The following is a 20,587-nucleotide window of genomic DNA, read 5'->3' on the forward strand; positions in this document are numbered from 1 at the left end:
CATACGTACGTACGTACGTACTTCCTCCAATGGCCGCAAAGTGGCCCCAGTTCCTGTCGCATTGCTACCTCTGCGACTACTACTTTTGCTTTACTATATATGTAAATTACGCTGGAGCACTGGGCGGCGCTGCTTGTGTTGGTGAATCGCAGTATAACGGAAAAGTAGGAGCAACCAGATTCTTTTTTCGGTATTTTTTTTTCTGTCAGAGGCGATTGAGCGCTCGAACTAGTAATAGAAAGCCAAGTGGAGAATGGAAGATGAAGCATCGCACAGAAGGTAGGCAAGAGGTACGATGCATAAGCGCAGGATGTTCAGCTTTTTCTCAGCTCGTAGCTGCTGGAGGTTGTAGGGTGTGTTACGCGTTTACTGCGTACCGAATGGCCACCGGACTCTTGTAGCGCTTGTAGACCAAATTAACCAGGATTACTACTGTATAGCCCATCGGGGCAAAATTTCGTCGAGAAGTACACGCAGGTATTTCGCCGTGACTGTTGGATGAAAAATCCCGAGAGGCAATTCCACTATTTCGGGTGTACAAGTGTCTTGCTGATATTTTTTTTAACTTGGTAAATTTGAAGTTCACAGTTTTGCAATTCACAGTTCACGATGTATTCGTTGTTAATCTAACGTATTTCTTGACTGTTCTTGCTTTTCCGGCCGCTGATTCTCTTCCGCGTTTGATACTTAATGAAACGACGCCATGAACATTTGGCGCCGGCGTTAGCGTTAACGGCTGCTTGATTTTAGCCCGAGGTGTATTTTTTTTGGTGGTAGCTTCTAGTGCGAGGCGACGGTTCTGTTTAAATTTTGGGCCCGTGGGTGACTTTGGATGCGATTGCATTCATTTGATACCGGGCTTTTTTTTTTTATCTAACTACTATGTTACTGTATAAAGTTGGTGATGACATGTAGTATTTCTGTTGTTGCAATGGCTATATTTGGGTTTTCGTTCGTGTTCTGTCCAGTTGAAAGTGTAATCTTGTCGCATTCCGATTTCACTTACTCCAATAATGGCGTTGAGCTCTGTCATTGTGACCTGACGGGCCCGATCAACGGCTGCGGCGACCTGACCTTGGTGTTCCTGTGATAGGAACGGAAGTATCTGCCCGATGATCGCATTTAATCGCTTAGCGATCTCCGTCTGAAAAGCGCATCGAAGCGAGACAGGTTAGCGTAAACGGCTATTCGTCGATTAGGTAATAATACCCACAACATTCGAAAGTGGACATGAATCACTATCATCAATGCACCTGTCATCGGCATGGTCCTGAAATAGAATAGTAATAGTAGCAAAATTTAAGTTGTGGGAAGCATTCTGCCGTCCTGTCTGTGGCGTGCATCCGATCCCGTCATGGTTCGGTGGACTCGTTGCGGTTCTTCTAAGGACAGGGTGGCGCTATACAGATGTATGTGTTATTCAACGTTAGGCTAAATTATTTGTTATATTTTACCAGTTACAGTTATATTATAGTGTCATAGCATTGGCTACCGGTCCGTCGTTCCGACCCGCTCGACCAATGTCTTACTATTTTACAGGTTATCACTAGAACAAGTGCCCTAGCTGGCACAACCGCTGTCTAAATCTTTGCCGGACAAAATTCTTAACAACGATAAGATCCCCTTCCAGTTTACAGAAGCTAAATTTGACTCAATTTGAAGCGTTCTGTCACTAGCAGGACCAGCCAGTGGTCACTTGCTCTGTCCATTTCAAGGTTTAGTTCACTCACTCCCCATCCCCCGTGCCTCTACTCGATGTAGAAAGATTCTGACTGAACAATCATCTAATCGATGCTTGAACGCGTATTGTTATACTTATGCTGACAGGCAGACCGTCAGAAAGTTGTAGCTGGACACCGATTGCAACAGTATGCATATTTGACAATGTTCTTGCGCTCACCGTTGATATTGCAGTATGCCAATACAATATTGTACGCAACAATACGAGATAAGTAACGAAACGAGACGAGTCGGTTGCTTTGCAAGATGGTTGCGTGCTTGTTACTGCTGCTATTGTTATCTTCACGCTAGTGGCGGACTTCAATTGACCGAGAATGGCCGCAGACGAGGCAACCAAAAAGGCACTGGCGTCACACGAAGGATTGCTTAAGGATTTTCTTTATATAATGACTATCATACAAAATGGATTTGCAGCGGTATAAACAAGTTTGTGTTCTGTGCTCATGCGCAGCTTCGGCTGCAGCTCTATGTGCTATCCCCCACCACTGATCTGTGCGACCCAGTCCGTGTAAATGGGACTCATCAGACCGTGCGTCATTCCGAAAGATCTGCCAGTATATAGCTCTGTTTCTGTGTGTATATGATCTTGAGCGTTTTGTAAAATTACACTGTCTACAAGCTTCAGCCACTAACGCTCCTCTGCTCCTATCATAATTTCTATATTTAACCAATCTCATTACGCTGAAGATAGCGCTGCTCGAGAACTGTATTATTAAAATGGTTTAAATGACGAAGGGGGGGCGGGGGGGGGGGTAGAAACACAAAATATCATCGTGATAGATGTCTATTTGTGGATCAACAAAAGATGTCTCAGTTGTTACTTCTATCTCTATTCGGCATCTTTATTTTAAAATGTTCAATTTTCTCGCCTGTGTTTATTATTTACCATTAACGCACCGATGCACCTCGTTATGGCGATAGAAGGTATGATCATTACAGATCGGCATTGTTGCATATATTTTCACAAATATATGTATCATTTATTTACCGTCGGAACATCTCTCTACTCGAATTTTGCCACAAGGTATTGCTGCTCGATCAAGCGACTCACAACGAAAGCCACATGTTTGTGGAAGTTGAAAAGCACGTTGAACTTCGGATAAGTAAAATAAACTGAGCGAAACCCTCGAGATGTAGTGGCTAGCTTCCCATCTCATCTATACTATCGCCTTGCTAGATAAGAATAGCCAAAAATGCATATATCACTATCGAAGTTTTTCTTTATCACGCGTCTAGCATGCTGCCCGCTCCGCTGGCGAATGAGGGACTGGGTCGCCGATAACATCAGCTACTGCATCACGGCGGCAACTACTGCGACTTTGGCTGTGTTCTCCGTAGTGCGGGAACACTACGGGCTCATAGGCCAGTGAACAAAGTAACTAAACGTTGCATCCGCTTGTTCATTCATAGGTCCAGGCGCGTCTATTGACCGAAACACTTCTGCTACCATTGCTCCAACCAGCAGCGGCGTTCGGCTCAGTCCCGCGCCTAACTATCAAAACCAGCTGGGCAGACCAAGAAATGAAAGTGTGGCTCTAGCCGCCATCGCTTAGTCCACTTGCCCTCCTAACTAGTCACCTATTGCCCCCTTCCCCCCAAGACGCGGCTGTTCTTTGAGTGAAACGATGAGCTCCAACCATCAGACTTGGCCGTCTCAATACGGCTGCTGAGCATTGTGCGCCGACGACTGCATATGCCTGTTAAGCAACGGCAACAGCAGTGTATCCAGCCAGCACCCGTATCGCTAGAGCCACACGGAGTCGCACGAGTCATTCATACCACATATACGTAGATAAATAAAAACACGAATAGGCCAATCGAATCGGCACGCCAATAGATGGAGAGACAGGCCGGCATCGACAGGAAAGCGCTGGGAGCTGTTTTCGGATGAACGGCAGCACGCAGGGGTAGTAATGGCAAAAGTAGAGATTATAGAGGCCCAGTGGGGAAGACCAATACTGTCGGCCTTTTTCGATCGGTAGCATACCCGCACACCACTGTTCGACCATTTCATTACCGGCCTCCGACAACAAACAGCAGCCCTAACGGAAGCAGCAGCAGCAGTAACAAAACCACAATCAGAGGGAAACTACTGGGGGGAATAGCTGAACCCTGGCACGACTAGCTTTCACACAGCTCACACTGTAGTTAGACCTTATGGTCTAATGTCGATGCGAAATGATCATGGCATAGCCTTGTCTCGTCTTTGCCACGTGCGTATAGAACAAAACGGGTATATAGTTGTCCCACTTTCTACTATGGTCACAAATCTTTGCAGCTTTGCTACTAACCAGTGAACCTTTACGAACCCTATGAACAGCTCAACGACCAGCAACTGCATGAGTCTAGACACCTGATTCAGTTTACTGTTGTTGGCAGACGGGCGGCAGATAACAACATGGAGGCAAAATCGAAATGAAGACATGACCGCACTAGAAATCCGACTGGAATGAGCCGAAACTCGATTAAAACAAGCCTCCTGCAAGTACTCATACGCAATGTATAACATTTATAAAAGGCAACTTGTCCTGTTGTATCACCGCAGCTACCTGGCTAACAGATCGTAAAACACACTTACCCACAGTTACCGTTTGGCATCCACAAGCCGCTATGTATATTTATTAGGATAGGCAGAACGGTGCTTTTTCTGTACATAGTAGAAATAAGGTAGGGGGAATTCAATGTACGCCATTGTTTCGATCTTTATATTGGGTGTGTGAGATCGCAGTTGCCTGAAGCCATTCGGACGATCGAACCGATATCTCTTGCAGTCAGCAATTTTTGTTCAGTGCCCTATATAGCTCAAATAGGACGCTGAGCTTAGACAAGCGACTACTAGAAGGCCCAGAGGTAGAAAAACGAGTCAAAAATAAAGCAGCTACAATAGTGACAATTACGGCCCTAACCACGCACCCGCCATCACAGGAAAGTCTACCATACCAAGTTATAGCTTGAATGATCTGCTGCTGGCCAGATAAGTCTGATAATCTGTCTGATCGGATGAATGTAACAGGCTTTCGTTATGTATCCTTCCGGTGAACGTTATTTTCTCGTGTAAACCTTGATTTTTCTGTTGTAAAAACAGGGTAGACAGCCAGACCGATTCGGCCGAGCCAAAATCGAATGTCTTGTTAAAACACTCTTTCGCTCGCATACTCACACATGTTGGATGACTGTAGCAAGCTTTTGCTGGTGTGAACGCTGCGCGCTAAAACTACTAAACATTGTGCTCGAAGAACTATAGAAAGCTTACCCTCGTTTTTTCAAACTAACCAGATACTGCACTGATCTTTTCCTTTCCGTGGTGAATTTCGGTCGATCGACTAGAACGTCCATCAGATGCACTCTATTAGTCTGATACTACCATAAAAATATTTAACGACATCAGCTGATATTCAACAGAATAATAACAAGTCGCCGTCCTGTGAATGCCGTGACAATAGGGAGCACAAGCTCCAAACTAAAACAAGCCACCGTTTAAAAAACTGTTCGCTTATAGATAGATTCTCATCATCAGAATCATCAACGTTGTTGTTATCGTGACGGCTTTTGTTGGCCCCTTGTTGTTACCGCCAAGCTACAATCAGACACCATCATTTATTGAAATGTCGACGTACCCACCAGAGACGGACACGAGGGCGACGGTAACAGAGGCAACCGTAGTAATCGCCGGCGGTGCAGGCGGACGAATGACATAGTTGAATGTTTCATCCTGTTTTTGACAGCGCTCTGTGTGTGTGTGTGTTTGCGCCAGTGTATTCGAGGATATTTGTATATGACCCGATGAGAGTGGTAAGACTGTTCTGGTCCCCGTTTTTCTACTGAGCACAGTATTGGTCGATTATACTGCGAGAAGGTTAGCTACAGTCAGACAATTAGACAAACAGACAACCCCAAGCGATTGAAAGCAGTTAACACGCAGTAAAAATTGGCCCGAGCAAGCTACATCGGAGTGAGTGGACACACGCAACGCAGTCAGAAGGGCCCGTCAATGATTTCACTCGACAACTACGACAACGGCTCGAAGTGTCGCCAATCTGGCCGGAACCTGACTGAAAGGCTTGCTACTAGTCTGGATCGCGCCCCATTTATACGCTTAAACTATCGTGGTATTGTATGACGAGCAGATCGCAGCGTTGTTTCTATATATATGTATATATATATATATATATATATATATATATATATATATAATATACTGCTTTGCCGTTGTTATTACTCGTTCGCGGACGATTCTAGAGTGTTGATTACCGCAGACCACGAGAAGCGGCCGGGCGACCGACAAACGGCCACAACGGCTGCCACGCCAATCTACCGCTGACTGAGTCAAGGCCTACAGGCAACTGTGCAGCGGCTCTAACAACAACGACAACCATAACAGGGGTGGTGATAGTGGTAACAAACGGTGACCGAAAAGATGGCAGCAGCGACGTTAATTGAACGCAGCTCTACAACGGCGCGCAGGCATCTACGCGCACTGGCACATTGAAAAATCCTTACTTATACCTTGCACGTCAGCGTCTGCGGTTCCGACCATGTGTTTGTGTCCGAGAGCGAAAAAGGCTGCGGATTGCATCGATGCGTCTGTTCACCAGACAACAACTCCGTCGTCCTTCAGGCCTTGGCCATTACTGTTGTTACTTTTGGACTTTTCCGCAACAAAGCTGCTCTTGAGTTGAGCTACACCGCGTAAAATTACTCTTTGCGACTCTTCGCTCTGCAGCCTCATTTCACTTTCGCCTACCGCTACCGTCGCCACCGCAACGATCAATACCGTCATGATCATCATTATTACAATCGCAGTCATCATTCCGCTTCCCCCTCAATCTACCGCCACCCTCTCCTCGTCTCTCATTTCATCGTCCACTTCAGCCTCAAGTAGACCTAACGCCGTCTGCCTACCGCCACCGCTGACAGCGTTGCTCCGTGTGCGATTATGATAATACAAATTCGAATTGAGGAAATTAGCGCGCGTGTACGCTTAACGGCAGCAGCAGTTCCAATGGCAAACGATTTAAAGATGGCGTTGACTTTTGTTTCCTGCCGTTCCGCTTGTTATAGATAGATAGACCAACTCATGTTTGGTTCACATGTTAAGCATGTTGTTGTTTTTGACGCTGTTGCCACGGCTGTTGTTATTGCTCACATGTCTGTTCAACAGAATCAATTAGTGCTATACTGTACTGTCAATAAGAAGCAGATAGCTCGTATGTAGTTCTGAGTGGATCCCTTTGACAGCAGCAGCGTTCTACGGAACTTGATGACGCCGTACTACATCGCAACCCAGATGCAACGTTCTTTCGAAAACTGACGAAGACTTTGTCGTCATGCCGTTTCCAAACGATTTTTGTCAACAGCGATGCACCGTTCCTTTGCTGCCTCACAAGCCTGGGGCACTGCGGAAGCGTTGCCACTGGGGCGAGCTAGAGCTACCGGTCCTTACAGGCGTTATCTGTTGCCAGCACCTTTGCAAATGAACCAGTATATCCATTTACATGTAAAAAGACATGATAATCAATGTTACTCACCACGGTGAGCAGGGCAGAGATAGCTAGACAGTGGCTAATAGCCAACGATGTTAGTCAACGTCGTTAGTGATTCACGTTTCTATCGAAGAGCCCAATGTCCACAACAAGGATTACAACAACAGTAAGTACAGCAACAACAACGAATGCGATCATATAAACAACCAAATTAGTAACAACTAAATGTTGACAACTTGACCAGCTAATCGGTACAAAGGAGGCAAAGCATCTCGGCTATTTGTGTGAAGTAACGTATTGTAGTTCACGAAACACGCCGGACTTAGCACTCTTGGCCCTGAATGACCTCGGCAAACGTTATTTGCTGGAAACGTCAAAATTGTGGTGGATCTCGTGTGGTAAAATCGAGCAGTATATGTCATGTCGTTTTGAGTGGTAACACACGTAGCCCTTATCACTTACCTCACCTCCTGTTGGTTCTAGTGCTGTTTCTATTTTTCGCAGCCGCGACTGCCTGGATCGTTTTTCCCCGCCAGTTTTAGATAGCAATAGCGGCGTAGCGTGTAGTGCGTCGCGAGAGGGAGATAGAGATAGAGAGAGTCTTGTGCGAAAAGATGAAACCTTATGAGATAGGTAAAAGGTTAGGTGTCATTAAGTTTTAGACGTCTTCAACGTCGTGCCGCCACCAACTATAGTAGAAACTTTATAGAATAGCAATAGTGGTAACAATGAAAGGCAGATCTTTCGAATATGACTACCCAGTAATTAGTGATCACAGTATTCTACAAGGCGTAACAAAGCTTGCTCTAGTTAGTGCCATTTGCAATTAATTAATTAATCATCATCATCATCACCGTTTTCGTTGGCCCGGCAACGCAGCGACGCCACAAGCGTCCTCTGCAACGTCATTTTCTTACCACCAATCTCCACGCCCAGTCCGTCCCAAAGTCCACCCCAAAGAACAACAGCTATCCCATAGAATTCGAACCGCATTGAAATTAATCCAGAAGAATGGCACGGTTGATAGGGCTGATTGTATTTGTTGTCAATCCCTTCTGCGTTCAGCACTGATCCTGTGGCCGTCCTAGGTCCACTACCGATCACTGCCCGCGCTTACTCTGTCCTGCCATGGTTGGCAAGTACAAAGCTGTTACTGGCAGTACAGCTGGAGCGTACCAACAGCTTAACGACGGCCTTGTCAACCAAGTGAACAAATCAACTGGGGAAATAGGGTGGATTGATAGGTGCGCGGAAGCGCACGAGATTCATTAGGAGCGCAGTGGCTTCGATAAAAGGAACTACGTATACTGATAGCACTAACCGCCTTGGGCCTAAGTCAGAGTCCTAATTAGCTAAACGAGCTATTTGTCTTGAGGGGGCAACAAATTCTGTAGAATACCCGGGTCAATAACTGGCTAGCCAATAAGTCAAGCCTTGCCTTTCATCCCCTGACACATTTAATATAAGGAGATATATAGGGACCAAGAAAGAAATTGTTTTAAACTAATCGTCGTACGTCTTAATGAGTTAGCTACACAGAGACTTTTATGCTACCGCTATTGACTGAACGAGAAACAAACTCGAGGAGGCTAAAGAGCTGAAATGCGTAATCTGCAAGTAGAGCTTTGCTCGGTTTGTACAACTCGTATACATAACGTGTTATCTGTTGCGATCTTCAGAATCTGTATGATAAAAGAAACAGTTTTATATAGTAGCAAATAGACACGAACATCGTAGCCGCTAATACTATACGAAATCAATCATAAGAACACAGATTATGGTCACGGTATCCCACGGTTGCTGAGTACATTCATGATTAGATAGCTTCCATGGGCATATGGGTTTTTGAGGCGTAGGAAACCGTGTCTTCTGATCGATTGAGATTACAAACTTCATATTATACATCCAGCCCCGTTAAAGGTGCTTCTACCTAGCTGTTACAATGGCCACTCAATTTAATTAATTGTTAATTATTTGATTAATGTTAATTATATAACAATTTAATACCCATCAGGTTTTGGTTTTGCTTGGATAAACAGAGCACGCCCACCTTGAGCACAGTTACCCAACGTAAATATCATCTAATACAGTAACGCATAACAATGATAGTAATAGTAATTGACAATCCCGAATCTCAATTCAAGAACCCTCGCTTGGCTATTTATAATATCTGTACTTTGTGTCACGGTCTTCAGGATCGTCGCAGTCTCCATTTGCCGATCCAAGCGTAGCTTCAGCCAAAGTCTTCAGTCGACTGCAGTGCGTGGACTCGACACTAACAAGAGCTGATACTTGAAGTCAGTCCTATAACTCAGCCGTCGTCTATTTTATGTCACCAGATAGACCATAAAAGAGAAAAGCTCATCATTCCAATGCCGGATGTTAGTTAGTAGCTGTCCATCTAGACACCGGCAGGCCCAACCGCAGAGAAGAAAATATTTTTGCAAAGAGAGCAGTTATATGTCGGTCACGCACCAGTCGACTTAAGAGCGAAGAATTCTGACCGTGAACGCTAATCAACGTGTGGCCACAACTTAGTAACAGAAGATCAGCTTGGGTAATTGAATCTGATCGATCCCTATAATAGATCCGTGCATATTGTTCTGACTCTGATACAATTCGTTCACCGTCGCCGATGAATCATTGTTGCGCTGATCCTATGTTAGAAATCGTGTATCTTCGATGCCGAGGTAGCCGTGCGTCGGCCCTTCGGGCTCTAAGGAGAATACCGCTTCTTTCGAACCGTCCTGATTTGCTGCCATCGGCCACCCTGCAGCACTCCACTAGACGTCAAACTTACGTAAGTTTTAGAGGTGATTTTAGACTTACTTGTTTATGCATCTCAACGTTGAGCCCATAGCTCATTTCGTAGTACATCACGTAATGGCGCTGCATCTCCGTCTTCTCTGTCGCTAATTTGTCGCATTCTAGCTTCAAACTGAAAAAACAAAATCAGAAATTGTTTATTTGCTAGCTATACGGTAACTCAGAACCTATTTGCTTGTACTGGTGTGTCGGAAAGCAAATGTCGCTATAAATAAACATTATTGTTGACGCTCGTTAAGGTCGAGTAACTAAGTCCATCTATTGATTCTATGTATTGGTTTTGCTTTGAAAAAACCAAAGTACTACTCATAACACGACGAGATCTAGCGAATTTCCCTAATGACGACCAGTAACCGTAGTAGGCAATCGATAGTACAATAGCACATCTAAACATTCTTCCTGTGTAAATAATCACCCAAATTCGAGGCCTCCCTCGCTACAGACTGCTATATAATTTGCCCTATGTTACCGTCGACAAATACGTTGTCCATTTATGATGATAGTACTATATAGGCATATGTAATGTTGGAATTCAACAACAGAATTCACGCACCGTAAACGCGTGGGCTCAATTGCCCCATAATAAAGCAATGCATAAAATCGGCTTATAAATAGGATACGTACGACTACCGCTAGCCTTCGCAAGCAGCATCATTAGGTTAGGAATGGTTGTTTTGCCGAAGCATTAGCAGATAAGCATTTGATAATATCGAAAGCGATTCGTTTATTGCCAAGGGGGGCAAAAAAACAGAAACCGCCTATACTATACTTCGTCAAGAACGCACCCGTCAAAATAAACGTTCCGCTATATTACTGCATTAATAAACGATGCCCGTATTTTAAGCGGCGACTGAGTATCGTTCGATCCGATGCCGCGCAGGGGGGTTCCTACATCTTTATAATTCATCTACAATGTAATATTTTTCCAGTAACTTCCTAAAAGCTTTGCCCGCCGAAGGGCACATTATTGAATTAAAAGCAAAGTTCCTTGATCTCACATAACGTGAGTGACATAGTTCGATTCGAGTTGAAGAGAAGGGTTGTGTGGGGCAAATTGTTAATACATAATCGGTATATGTATATATAACAAAAACGTCTGTTTACGCATCGGGAGTACAAACATTGCTCAATTTTTCGTCAGCTAATGCAGCCAGTTGTCGAGACAAACGAATTCGCTTATTGGCTTACAAATGTGTACATTTGTGCTCAGTAGGTAAACACCAGTATACTCTATTTGGCGGGGTGCACTGCGCTTGCCAGTTTAGAGCTGCGTTCCAATGTATATAGTTCATTCTGTAGGATTCCCTTCGTGACTGTAGACGACAAACACCTATCGTTTTTTGTGTATAATCTATTGATCGTAGTAACTCGCGTCTGCTAATTTGTGCCTCTTGATGACCTGTCTGAATCAGGATACCGATACCACATCTGTCGTCCGTAGCGTGTACTTGTACCTCATGCTCAAACCAGTCCAAATATCATTTCCATTTTCTAAGCGTAACATAATAGTGGATGAATGAGCCTGCGCTGACCCTGATCCTGATTGTCTCCCTAATTGGTGCACGATGCTGAGCGCTCTGCACGTATCCAAACAGCGTTCAGTGCGTTTAAGCAGCCTGATTGCCAGTTTTTCGGCTGATTATATCTTTTTTCATATACGAATAGGGGCATCATAGCATCTATCAGCATTTTAAACATGCGCACATAATAGCATATCGAACTGAGTTGCCATTGCTGGCGCTTTTTTATTGCAGGCCCGATACTCAGTGACGGGTTACTGTCGCTCTTTGAATAACAACAGATAGACAAGACGGCACTTGCGCGAAACGTTAACGGAGGACACAATAGCGCTCGCCTCGGAACGTATGTGTTATAGGCTTGTAATGAGCAAAAAAGCAAAGCTACCTGTAGTATCGGCTTAATAGCATTAGAGCGAGTATTATTATATAAGCACGGTTGCAGTGGACACAGCTGAGACGTATGCACAAACGAAAGTTCTGTATCTCATTGACTTGCTGCTACAAGAGGAGACAGAGGGAACAAACCGGGCCAACTGAGTTGGACAAGCCAAGGACAAGACCGAACGCAACGGAGCGGACGCTGTTTCCTGAGCATTGTCGTTGTTATTATTTCGTATCGTGCTTCTTCTATCTTCCAGCGTCGGTCTGTCTGCCATATGCGTCGCTACTTACTGCAAACTCCCCAACCACTTGCCGCATTGCCCCGTCAAACAACGGCGGCGAGGACCAGCTTCTTCGATGGCATCGCCCATTACCCCACCCATATCCCGTCACTCGTCATCTGCATGGCTGCCTGCGCGAACTGTCCTACTCTGTTCTCTTCTTGAATTGTCACGCAGTGGCCCATTCGTCTGTTGGGCCGTAGGCGCCACACTGGCTTTTGCCTTCTGATTGCTAGAGCTCTTCTTTCTCGCGTTCTAGCCTTTCCTCATTTGCTCATATTTCACGCGCCAACGACGGGGCGAGCAGCGCTAAAAGTGTTGTAGCAGCGTCAACTGCCAGCGGCAGAATACTTCAACGGAGGTAACGTTCGCAGCAGCAACAGCGATAGAGGTCAGAGTGGAAAAAGTAGACGAACTATATAGAATCGGCCACTGCCGGCGCTGGGGCATAGACCCAAGAAGATATTCGAGCTGCCGTAGCCATCAGCGTGGTAAACCAGCAGTGATCCTCGCGCTCACGGGGATCCTGTAACGATATAGATGTGAGTGGCGACGGCCATGATGACGGCTGCGGTACGACCCTTTTTCATCTCTCGTTCGTGTCGGTTTGTCTGTTTATAGGAAGACCCTCCGCGGCTCCTACTGACAACTGCTGGAAATTATAACAGTAATAAGGGTGATATCTTTCGTTGGCAGCAACTGGCAATGCTTTCGACGGGTAGAGGCGTGCCCTATCGTTGCGTGTCAGCCGCATTATATACTACAGCACATATTATTATATATATATATATATATGGATGTTTATAACTCTGTCCTTATGAGTTTGCATGTGTGTCTGAGCGCGTGATTGTGTATTTCCCTGTGCTTGACGCCAACTCGCGTTCACTACGGCATGTTTATAGTAAAGCAGCTAGACAAAATGGCGGTGGTGCCCTTCAGTTAAAATGGGGCTAACCGCAGCCGTAGCAATAGCTACCGTGGGCATTAGTAGCAGACTCGGCTTAGCTATTTTCCACCGGCATAGCGAAAGCATGTAGCGCGAAAGAAGACGTGAAACATTAATTGCGAGTGTTCTGTTGGACTTTTTCTCTCGCTTGATCACTCTTTCCACAGAGCGGCACTGTTTTTGCAGCTCCGTCTGCCCGTCGATCTTCCCGTCTGTCCGGCAGCTTCATTCACTTATCGACCAGCTGGCTGTCCGTTTTTCATGGGGCAAGCGAAACCATTACTGCCACCGATGCTGATGCCGACTTCGGCGTCGCAAACGTTGTCAGAACGAGAATGAACAACGCTCATTTTCTTTCGCTAGGAGGCAGCGCCAGTAGCAGCCATAGCGAAACGATGACCGCAGACGACAGGCAGCCAGCCTAAATTCGATAATGTGCGAGCGTGTGTGTGTGTGTGTGTATATGCTCTTCTAGAAGAAGAGCGCTGAGAAGATAGTCCGTAGAAAAGTGGGAGCCACTACTCTTGTGGTTGTAGTCGTTCTTCTCAGTAGTACTTCTCATAGATAGGTTGACAGGTAAGGAACGCGGCAGGCTGCGGCAACAGGCTACGAGAGGCCGAGGCCCGACCGCAATAGCGACAACAAGAAAGCCCTTGTCGACTGCAACTATCACCACAAGACCATAACATCAGCACGCTGCCTAACGGCCAACCGCTATCAATGGCAATAGTAGCGGCGCGAATTGCGTTCTATATACAAGAAGGGTCTATGGCCAAAGAGTCAAACATTTGGCCGCATCAGGTGATCGGCCACTATCGTCCATGGTCTAAGGCGCCCGAATACAGCAGTCGACCCGAGCGGCTGGGTAACGGGTCGCCAAGTAGATATTGCTTAAGCAATGCTACCGATCTACCATCCACCTTTCTACCATTACGGCCATCTACGGCAGCTACTTCCAGCGAGGATACGCTTCGCAGCCATTGTTTTTTTCTATAGCCTCTGCTGCCACAGCAGCAGCAGCAGCAGCAGCTTCCACTAAGCTCAAATAGTGACCGTAACAGTGTTAAAACTATAACAGTACTATTACTCTAGAAGTAATACCTTGTAGACAACACATTCACTTGTCTGACTAATCTAAGTCGGTGCGGTGTTGTTAGACTAATGCGCCTCAGCAGGCCTGCCAGTTAGAACAACGGGAGAACGGAAGGCTCGGATGGACGAGACGCCAAAGATGACTACGGCGAACAAGATCAAAGGGAAATAAGGATAACGACGACACTGCGGCGGCAACAGCAAACAACTTGTCGCTGACGCCTATAAACAGATAGGGCCAGCGCCTGTCAAGACAACTGGGCCTGTGTGTAACCGTGGCAGAATAGAAGAGAGCTTTATGTTTACGTTTTCACTGTCTCCTTGCAGCTTTTAGCAACGAAGCGTCTCGGCAAATGAACATATTGATCGTTAAAGAAGGCATCCGTCCCTCGTGTTTGGAAACGAAGAAACGTGGCTATTGTCTCACGCGGAACGAATGGCCAATACAGAGAATCGACGGAAAGCGAGAGTATTGTGCATCTCCCGGCTGCTTCGAGTGTACAATAAAATCTGCTTTATCTATTGCTATGACATAAAATAGAACTAGGAAAAACAGAATACGAATTATTGCACTGAGAGCGGCAAACGATCAAAAGAGAAGTGGCCGTCGCTGCTCAGTCGCTTATAATCGTTCAACCGTGTTGCAGATGTTGTTACCCTGTTTTGCTGCTACACCAGCAGCGTGAGGTGCTTTGCAATAAGAAACGGGAGCTAGCTTTTTCCCATCCACAAGGCTTTAAGTCGTGCTGCGCCCGCGTACGACACACGAGTACACACGAATCGGTAATTTGCAAACGAAAGCAATGTTTGATATGATAAATTGCAAACACAGGGAATTGATTTCAAAAAGCTTCCAGTCGAAAAAGGCCCATAAAGGGAAGCGGCGGTATCGAATATGTAAGCAGAAAGAGGACCCTCTTATAATAGGTGTAAATATAATAACTTATATACACATATAGGCACGACACTTTACAAAAGCAGAGACGCGTGCACAGCGAAACACTGCCGCCAGCCGTTTTATTGACGGTAGCGGAGTAGAAGCGCATCTGTCACCTGCGCTTCGGTAGCGGATCCGTTAATAAGTGGTCCACTGAACAACTACTGTCGACGGGCTCCCGGCCAGCCATTAATCCCGTCCGTCTGCAGCAGTCGCGACCGAAACTGTCCACTTGAGATATAGGAGCTTCGTGCCTGCTGCCATGTCTGTTGCATCATTGTTGAACGCCGTCATCTGTACGACAGGCAGGGGTGGCAGAAGAAATAATAGCAGCAGCTGCACCGACGCTCAGTGGAGTCAGTCAGCAACGCTACAAGATGGCCTCTCCGTGGCCATGCGTGCCTACAACCTCTACCTTTGATATCCCTCCTCAAACAGCACGCAGACATGCCGCTTGCAGTGCAGTTCAAGGGGGCGTATCAAGCCACCCGCCACTTTCAGCTCGAATAAGGTGCTGCAAAGCGCCATTTTGCCTTTAAAGGTAGCGAATTAAAAGAAGAGGCCGGTTAAGGAACCGGACGAAAGAAAAGCAGACATTTGGTGACGTCTATCAAGCGCAAAACAATATTCAAGAGATGGAAGAAAAAAATAGATTGTTCTTTTTCTTGGCATTTCGCCTTTATGCGACGCTTGATGATACCTAGTACATACTATACTATTAGAACAAGTGAGAATTAGCCTTTGTTCCGCAGACTTATTTTTTTTTCTCTCCCACTCTCTTACAGTGCGCATGTGCTTCGTTCGTGCATCATCAGACATCGAAGCACGATCAGTACTTGTCGCGCCAGCGGCGCAACGAGGCGATGGCGATACCGGAACGTTTTGTCTCCCGTTGAACCCCCCACGCTGTATCGTTCACGATGTTCGTGTAGGTACGAGCATGACCATAGGAGACATGTGTGTCTAAAAACACAATTCAGCTGTACGAAAATAATGGAAAAAAGTGGGTTGAATCGGAACGCACCGCGCCACGACGTACCATATGGTGCCGATTTATCATGTTCGATTCTCCTCGATGCGGCATGTACCTCAGCATCAACTCATGAAAGAAAAACGAGATAGCTTGTTCTAGAAATCGAATGAGGCGGAAGGCTAGCAGTAGAGAAGGAGGCAATAAAAGCTCGATCACAAGCGGCGCTTCGAGGACGCAGTTCGACCCTATGCGTCTCGTTCCTTTGAGCTTGCACATGGGATTCGGCGCACTCAACATACAACTGCAGCCGTTGAGTGACGACCCGTTGCTACTACAGTGATAACAAGGTACGAGGTCTAAACTACTTTTGTTTTTTTGCTGATCACTAAGTTATGCATATTTTTGCATATTGAAGCATACGTCACCCCTGGTGCTTACCATCAGTGTGAAGCATTGTCACACCGACGAGCACGAACAGACCACGCCTCACAAGACCGTTTTCCATTAGCATTTTAACCGGTATTGCTCGCACTCAGCTGAAGAGACGATTTGACTATTACACCTTTTTCGCTAGCAAGTGAGAACGACGGGAAGATGGGAAAGAAAGAGTTGGTCGTTGTTAGTCGCCAGCCTACGACCTGCACTCTCACCAGCAGGAGCAGGCTCATAATTTCGTTGTCAAGCAAGAGCACGCCTTGTCGCAGTGTTAAAGTGGTAGCAAATCGATAGCAAACCGTGGGGGCCAGTTAGACGACGGTCACCAAACAACTATTGCTTGCCAGTACATTACTGAACAACCGAGTACGATAATAGAATTGATTAGGCAGAGCTGAAACATTTCAGAAGTATCAGAAGAAGCAGGGAGCGCACGAATCACGGGAAAAAGCTAAATATAGAGATAATGGGTTAAACAGCGCGTCAAAGGCTCAGACGGCACCAGCGGACGAGATGGCCCCGTTACCATAACAGCTACGTAAATCGAGCTGTTGCTACAATAAACTGCTGTCCTTTTGGCACTGCTTTGCGCTACCGGCAGGAAAAATGGCGAGCAGGGTATTTGCCACATCCAGGTTACTGATCTACTTATTGGTTAGCAGAATTGATGCACGTACGGTGGTCACTGCTTATCGGAGTGGTGCGCCAGGCGAACAGCCGCCGCAGAGGCAACATTAGCACAACGACGCGATGGACGAGAGCGGCAATAGGCGATTGAGCAACAGCCGAGTTCAACCCTGTTTCACTTTTCTAATGGTGAGAGGTAACGTCAAAATGGCACTGGAAAATAGCAGTGAGCGGCAGCAGTAGCGACATCACCATTAAAGCGCAAAATGTAGATTGTCAAGCATAGCACGTCCATTATGACGATACACACGTTCTCGCATACGGCGACAGCGATAAGAGGCGCAGCGTCTCCGAGTGGCAGGTACCGGCGAGGCTGGTGTTGCGATAATACGAAACTGATGCGTGCACTCGGTCAGACCCACAACTGCCAGTATATACATCGAGAAACCGCACATAGATCGAAGTAGGTATCCACTCTCAAGAGACACACAGTGTCATTGGGCTGCAGGTTTAGGCCACGACAGACGGGTAGTCGACCAACTATGGGGGCTGATAGTACTTCTGGTCGCTAGCGAGGCTACCGAATCGACTAGGGTCGCTGTAGAGTAGCAGAGGCAACTACCAGGCACAGGAAATAAGTTCAGTTTGCACCCGTGAGCAGCAGTTCCAACGAGATCAAATGTGGGTCGTCATAGGCTAGCTTCGAGTGTTGAACGGTCCGCGCCGGTCAGCCCACGGATACAACCCACTATTATCTGCTGCCCAGAACTGAGACAACGACGACAGCAACGAATTCAACAGACAGCCAAAGCAAGCAGGATACAAGGCTTAATCAAAGAAGCGCTAAGATTCGAGATGGGGAAACGGCGCTGCCACCGCTCAGTGATACGTTGAGTAACCATCGGGCCGACTAGCGATTAATGACTGTGGCAGCGATGGTCGTTTTGCCATCCCGCTGTCGATCTGCCGATCGTTCCCCTCGACTCAGAGTTCATCTATCTTGCACTGCGTGGCTGATGCCGGAAGACCTGTCAACGAGTGCGTTGGATAGCTAGCAGCTGGCATTCTATATTCCAGAATAATATGTGCATGAAAAAATGTTGAAAGGATGTCATCTTTTACTTAGATAAACGTACGGTACTTCCTTCCCTTGTTGCGCCGTCGTTGTCGAACCCAAAAGCCAACCCAGGAGGGACACTGAACTTTACGCACTAATTGTTGCGTGTTGTGGGCGCCTGGGCCGTTCTCGCGTTTGTCTGTCCTGATTAGCTGTCCGTTACATTGTACTTGGCGCAGAAACAACAACAACAACAACAACAAGCTTCAAGTAATAACCTTTCTATCCTGTTTTTCCACTTCTATCTGTTGTTAACGTCTACCCCTTTCCCATAAGTCGACAGTAACCAACACGCGATCCGGTTCCAGCGCTCTTCACTCTACTGATGTAATCGTATGCTTCTTGGCTACCATAGGGGCAATTTCGAATTGAATTGATCGCGGTGATTACCTGTGGCGAACACAATGAGACACGACCTAAGGCCGAGCGCGGCTTGTCCTATCGTTCCATCACAATTCCTCCCCTGCATACATACGGCCGGGGCTCCAACAGGCGACATGTCAGTTGTACACAATTTATATGATGCCCCCCGTTTTACCCATGTTGCCGCGTTTGCCACACTCGAACGCACTTGAACTATAAAAATCGTTTTCTATATCGCCTCTTAAGCCGCTACCCGTTGAATTGTTATACACCATAGTCTTGAGCTGTTGTCAAGGTCTATCTATTTTCTCACCCGATCACATCCATATCGACACATAATCATCGCATTGCTTTAATTAAAATATCTACATTTCAAACTGTGATCAGTCGGATACCACATTCTCTATATATCAGTTTTTGTTCAGTCCATTGTCGTCATAACTGAAAGCCGATAGAGTGGACTCGATAGACAAGAGGCCGCGGTTGAGGAGTAACTTTTTTGACCATGTACTATTATTGTTATTATGGGCATTCGTTGTACCACTTTATTTTAGTACTTATCAATGGCTGCATTCACAGTAAGCTATATTTATAATAGCAGATGTTGGGGCCTAAAGACGTTGGATTCGGAGAGATGGCATTGTCTATTGTCGAGCGCTCGCGGGCGATTTCTGATGGCAGCAGAAACATGTGAGATTGCTCGTATCGTCAACAAATTCTCTATTTTTTTTTTACCTATAGTCGAGTCGAAAGCGCCAATCGACGGGACAGGCGAGTCGGATGACGGCTGGATTATTTTGTTGCGCGTTATTCTTCGTCGTATTTCAGATGGGTCTGTCTGTCGGTCGGTCGGTCGGTCGGTCGGTCGGTCAGGCTTTCTCTCCCTCCCTCCCTCCCTCCCTCTCCCTCTCCCTCTCCCTCTCCCTCTCTTCCTCGCTCTCCCTCTCTCTCTGCCGCCCCTTTCCCTGTCTGTCTGCAGCAACGATAACATCAGGGAACCGTAACGAGTCTCAATATCGTCTCTGCATGGAACGCGGGTCTTCATGGAAAGGGCACCAGCGTCAAACTCGAGTGTAGTTGCTAGGTCGTTCATACTGGAGTTTGTTTTTGTCACATAATAAAGTGAAGAAATGGCTAAAAGAGCCAAAGAGTATATCTTTGCAATCGATAGACAGATAATAGGCTCCATTGCCCCGACGACTGCTAGATGCTCGTAATACTCATGAAGCTAATACATATATCATCAGTGGTTGTTTAAAAGCATTGCCATCCTAAAGCGTAGAGCACAGTATTTGTTTTATCTGCCACAGATCACAATGTGAGCCTTAGTGAATATCTCTGTTAATTGTTACACTATACGAAGATATGCGACAGCATATAATGACGAAATACAAATGCGGTCTCTGCCTAAGCGGAAGATGCTATTGAACGTACACCCGCGCTATTGTTTACCTACATATATTTCGCTAAGTACTTTTTAGTATGAGTATCAAGTCGATATAATAAACGTGCGATCCTCAGCTTTCTTACCTGTGATACTGAGCTTGGAGAAAACTAAATTCCTCTTTGATTCGGTCGCATGATTCGTTTACGGTGAACTTGAAGGGTTGTCCAGGCTGTCCGCCGGGCGGTCCCGCCTAAAAGTCAATGAAGGACAAGCCAGCCATACGAGGGGGAGGGAGACGTCCGGTATAGAAAAACAGACGCACACAAACGCATATACACAAATGGTTAGCGATTACTTTCACCTAAAAAGACATTTCTAACGATGACTGTGATAACAATAGTAGATGCAGATGACATTATACGTAAGCTCTCTGAGTGCGTTTCAACTTCCGCAGCGTGCAAAAACTATGTATTTTTTTT

The 20,587-nt window shown here is 46.2% G+C and overlaps 1 protein-coding gene across 2 annotated transcripts in view; it reads right to left on the reverse strand.

Annotated features, from left to right (window-relative positions):
* Positions 1-20,587, reverse strand: part of gro (TLE family member transcriptional corepressor groucho) — a 60,630-nt gene that overhangs the window by 9,385 nt on the left and 30,658 nt on the right. For both annotated transcript variants that reach the window (XM_022850255.1, XM_022850254.1), the window contains exons 3-5: positions 20,252-20,358; positions 10,053-10,161; positions 1,007-1,144 (exon numbers count right to left, since the gene is read on the reverse strand). In XM_022850255.1, the coding sequence (XP_022705990.1) occupies positions 1,007-1,144; positions 10,053-10,161; positions 20,252-20,358 (354 nt within the window). The remainder of the gene's footprint in view (positions 1-1,006; positions 1,145-10,052; positions 10,162-20,251; positions 20,359-20,587) is intronic.

Source organism: Varroa jacobsoni, unplaced genomic scaffold (genome assembly GCF_002532875.2).
Source record: "Varroa jacobsoni isolate VJ856 unplaced genomic scaffold, vjacob_1.0 scaffold_1453, whole genome shotgun sequence".
Lineage (NCBI taxonomy): Eukaryota > Metazoa > Arthropoda > Arachnida > Mesostigmata > Varroidae > Varroa > Varroa jacobsoni.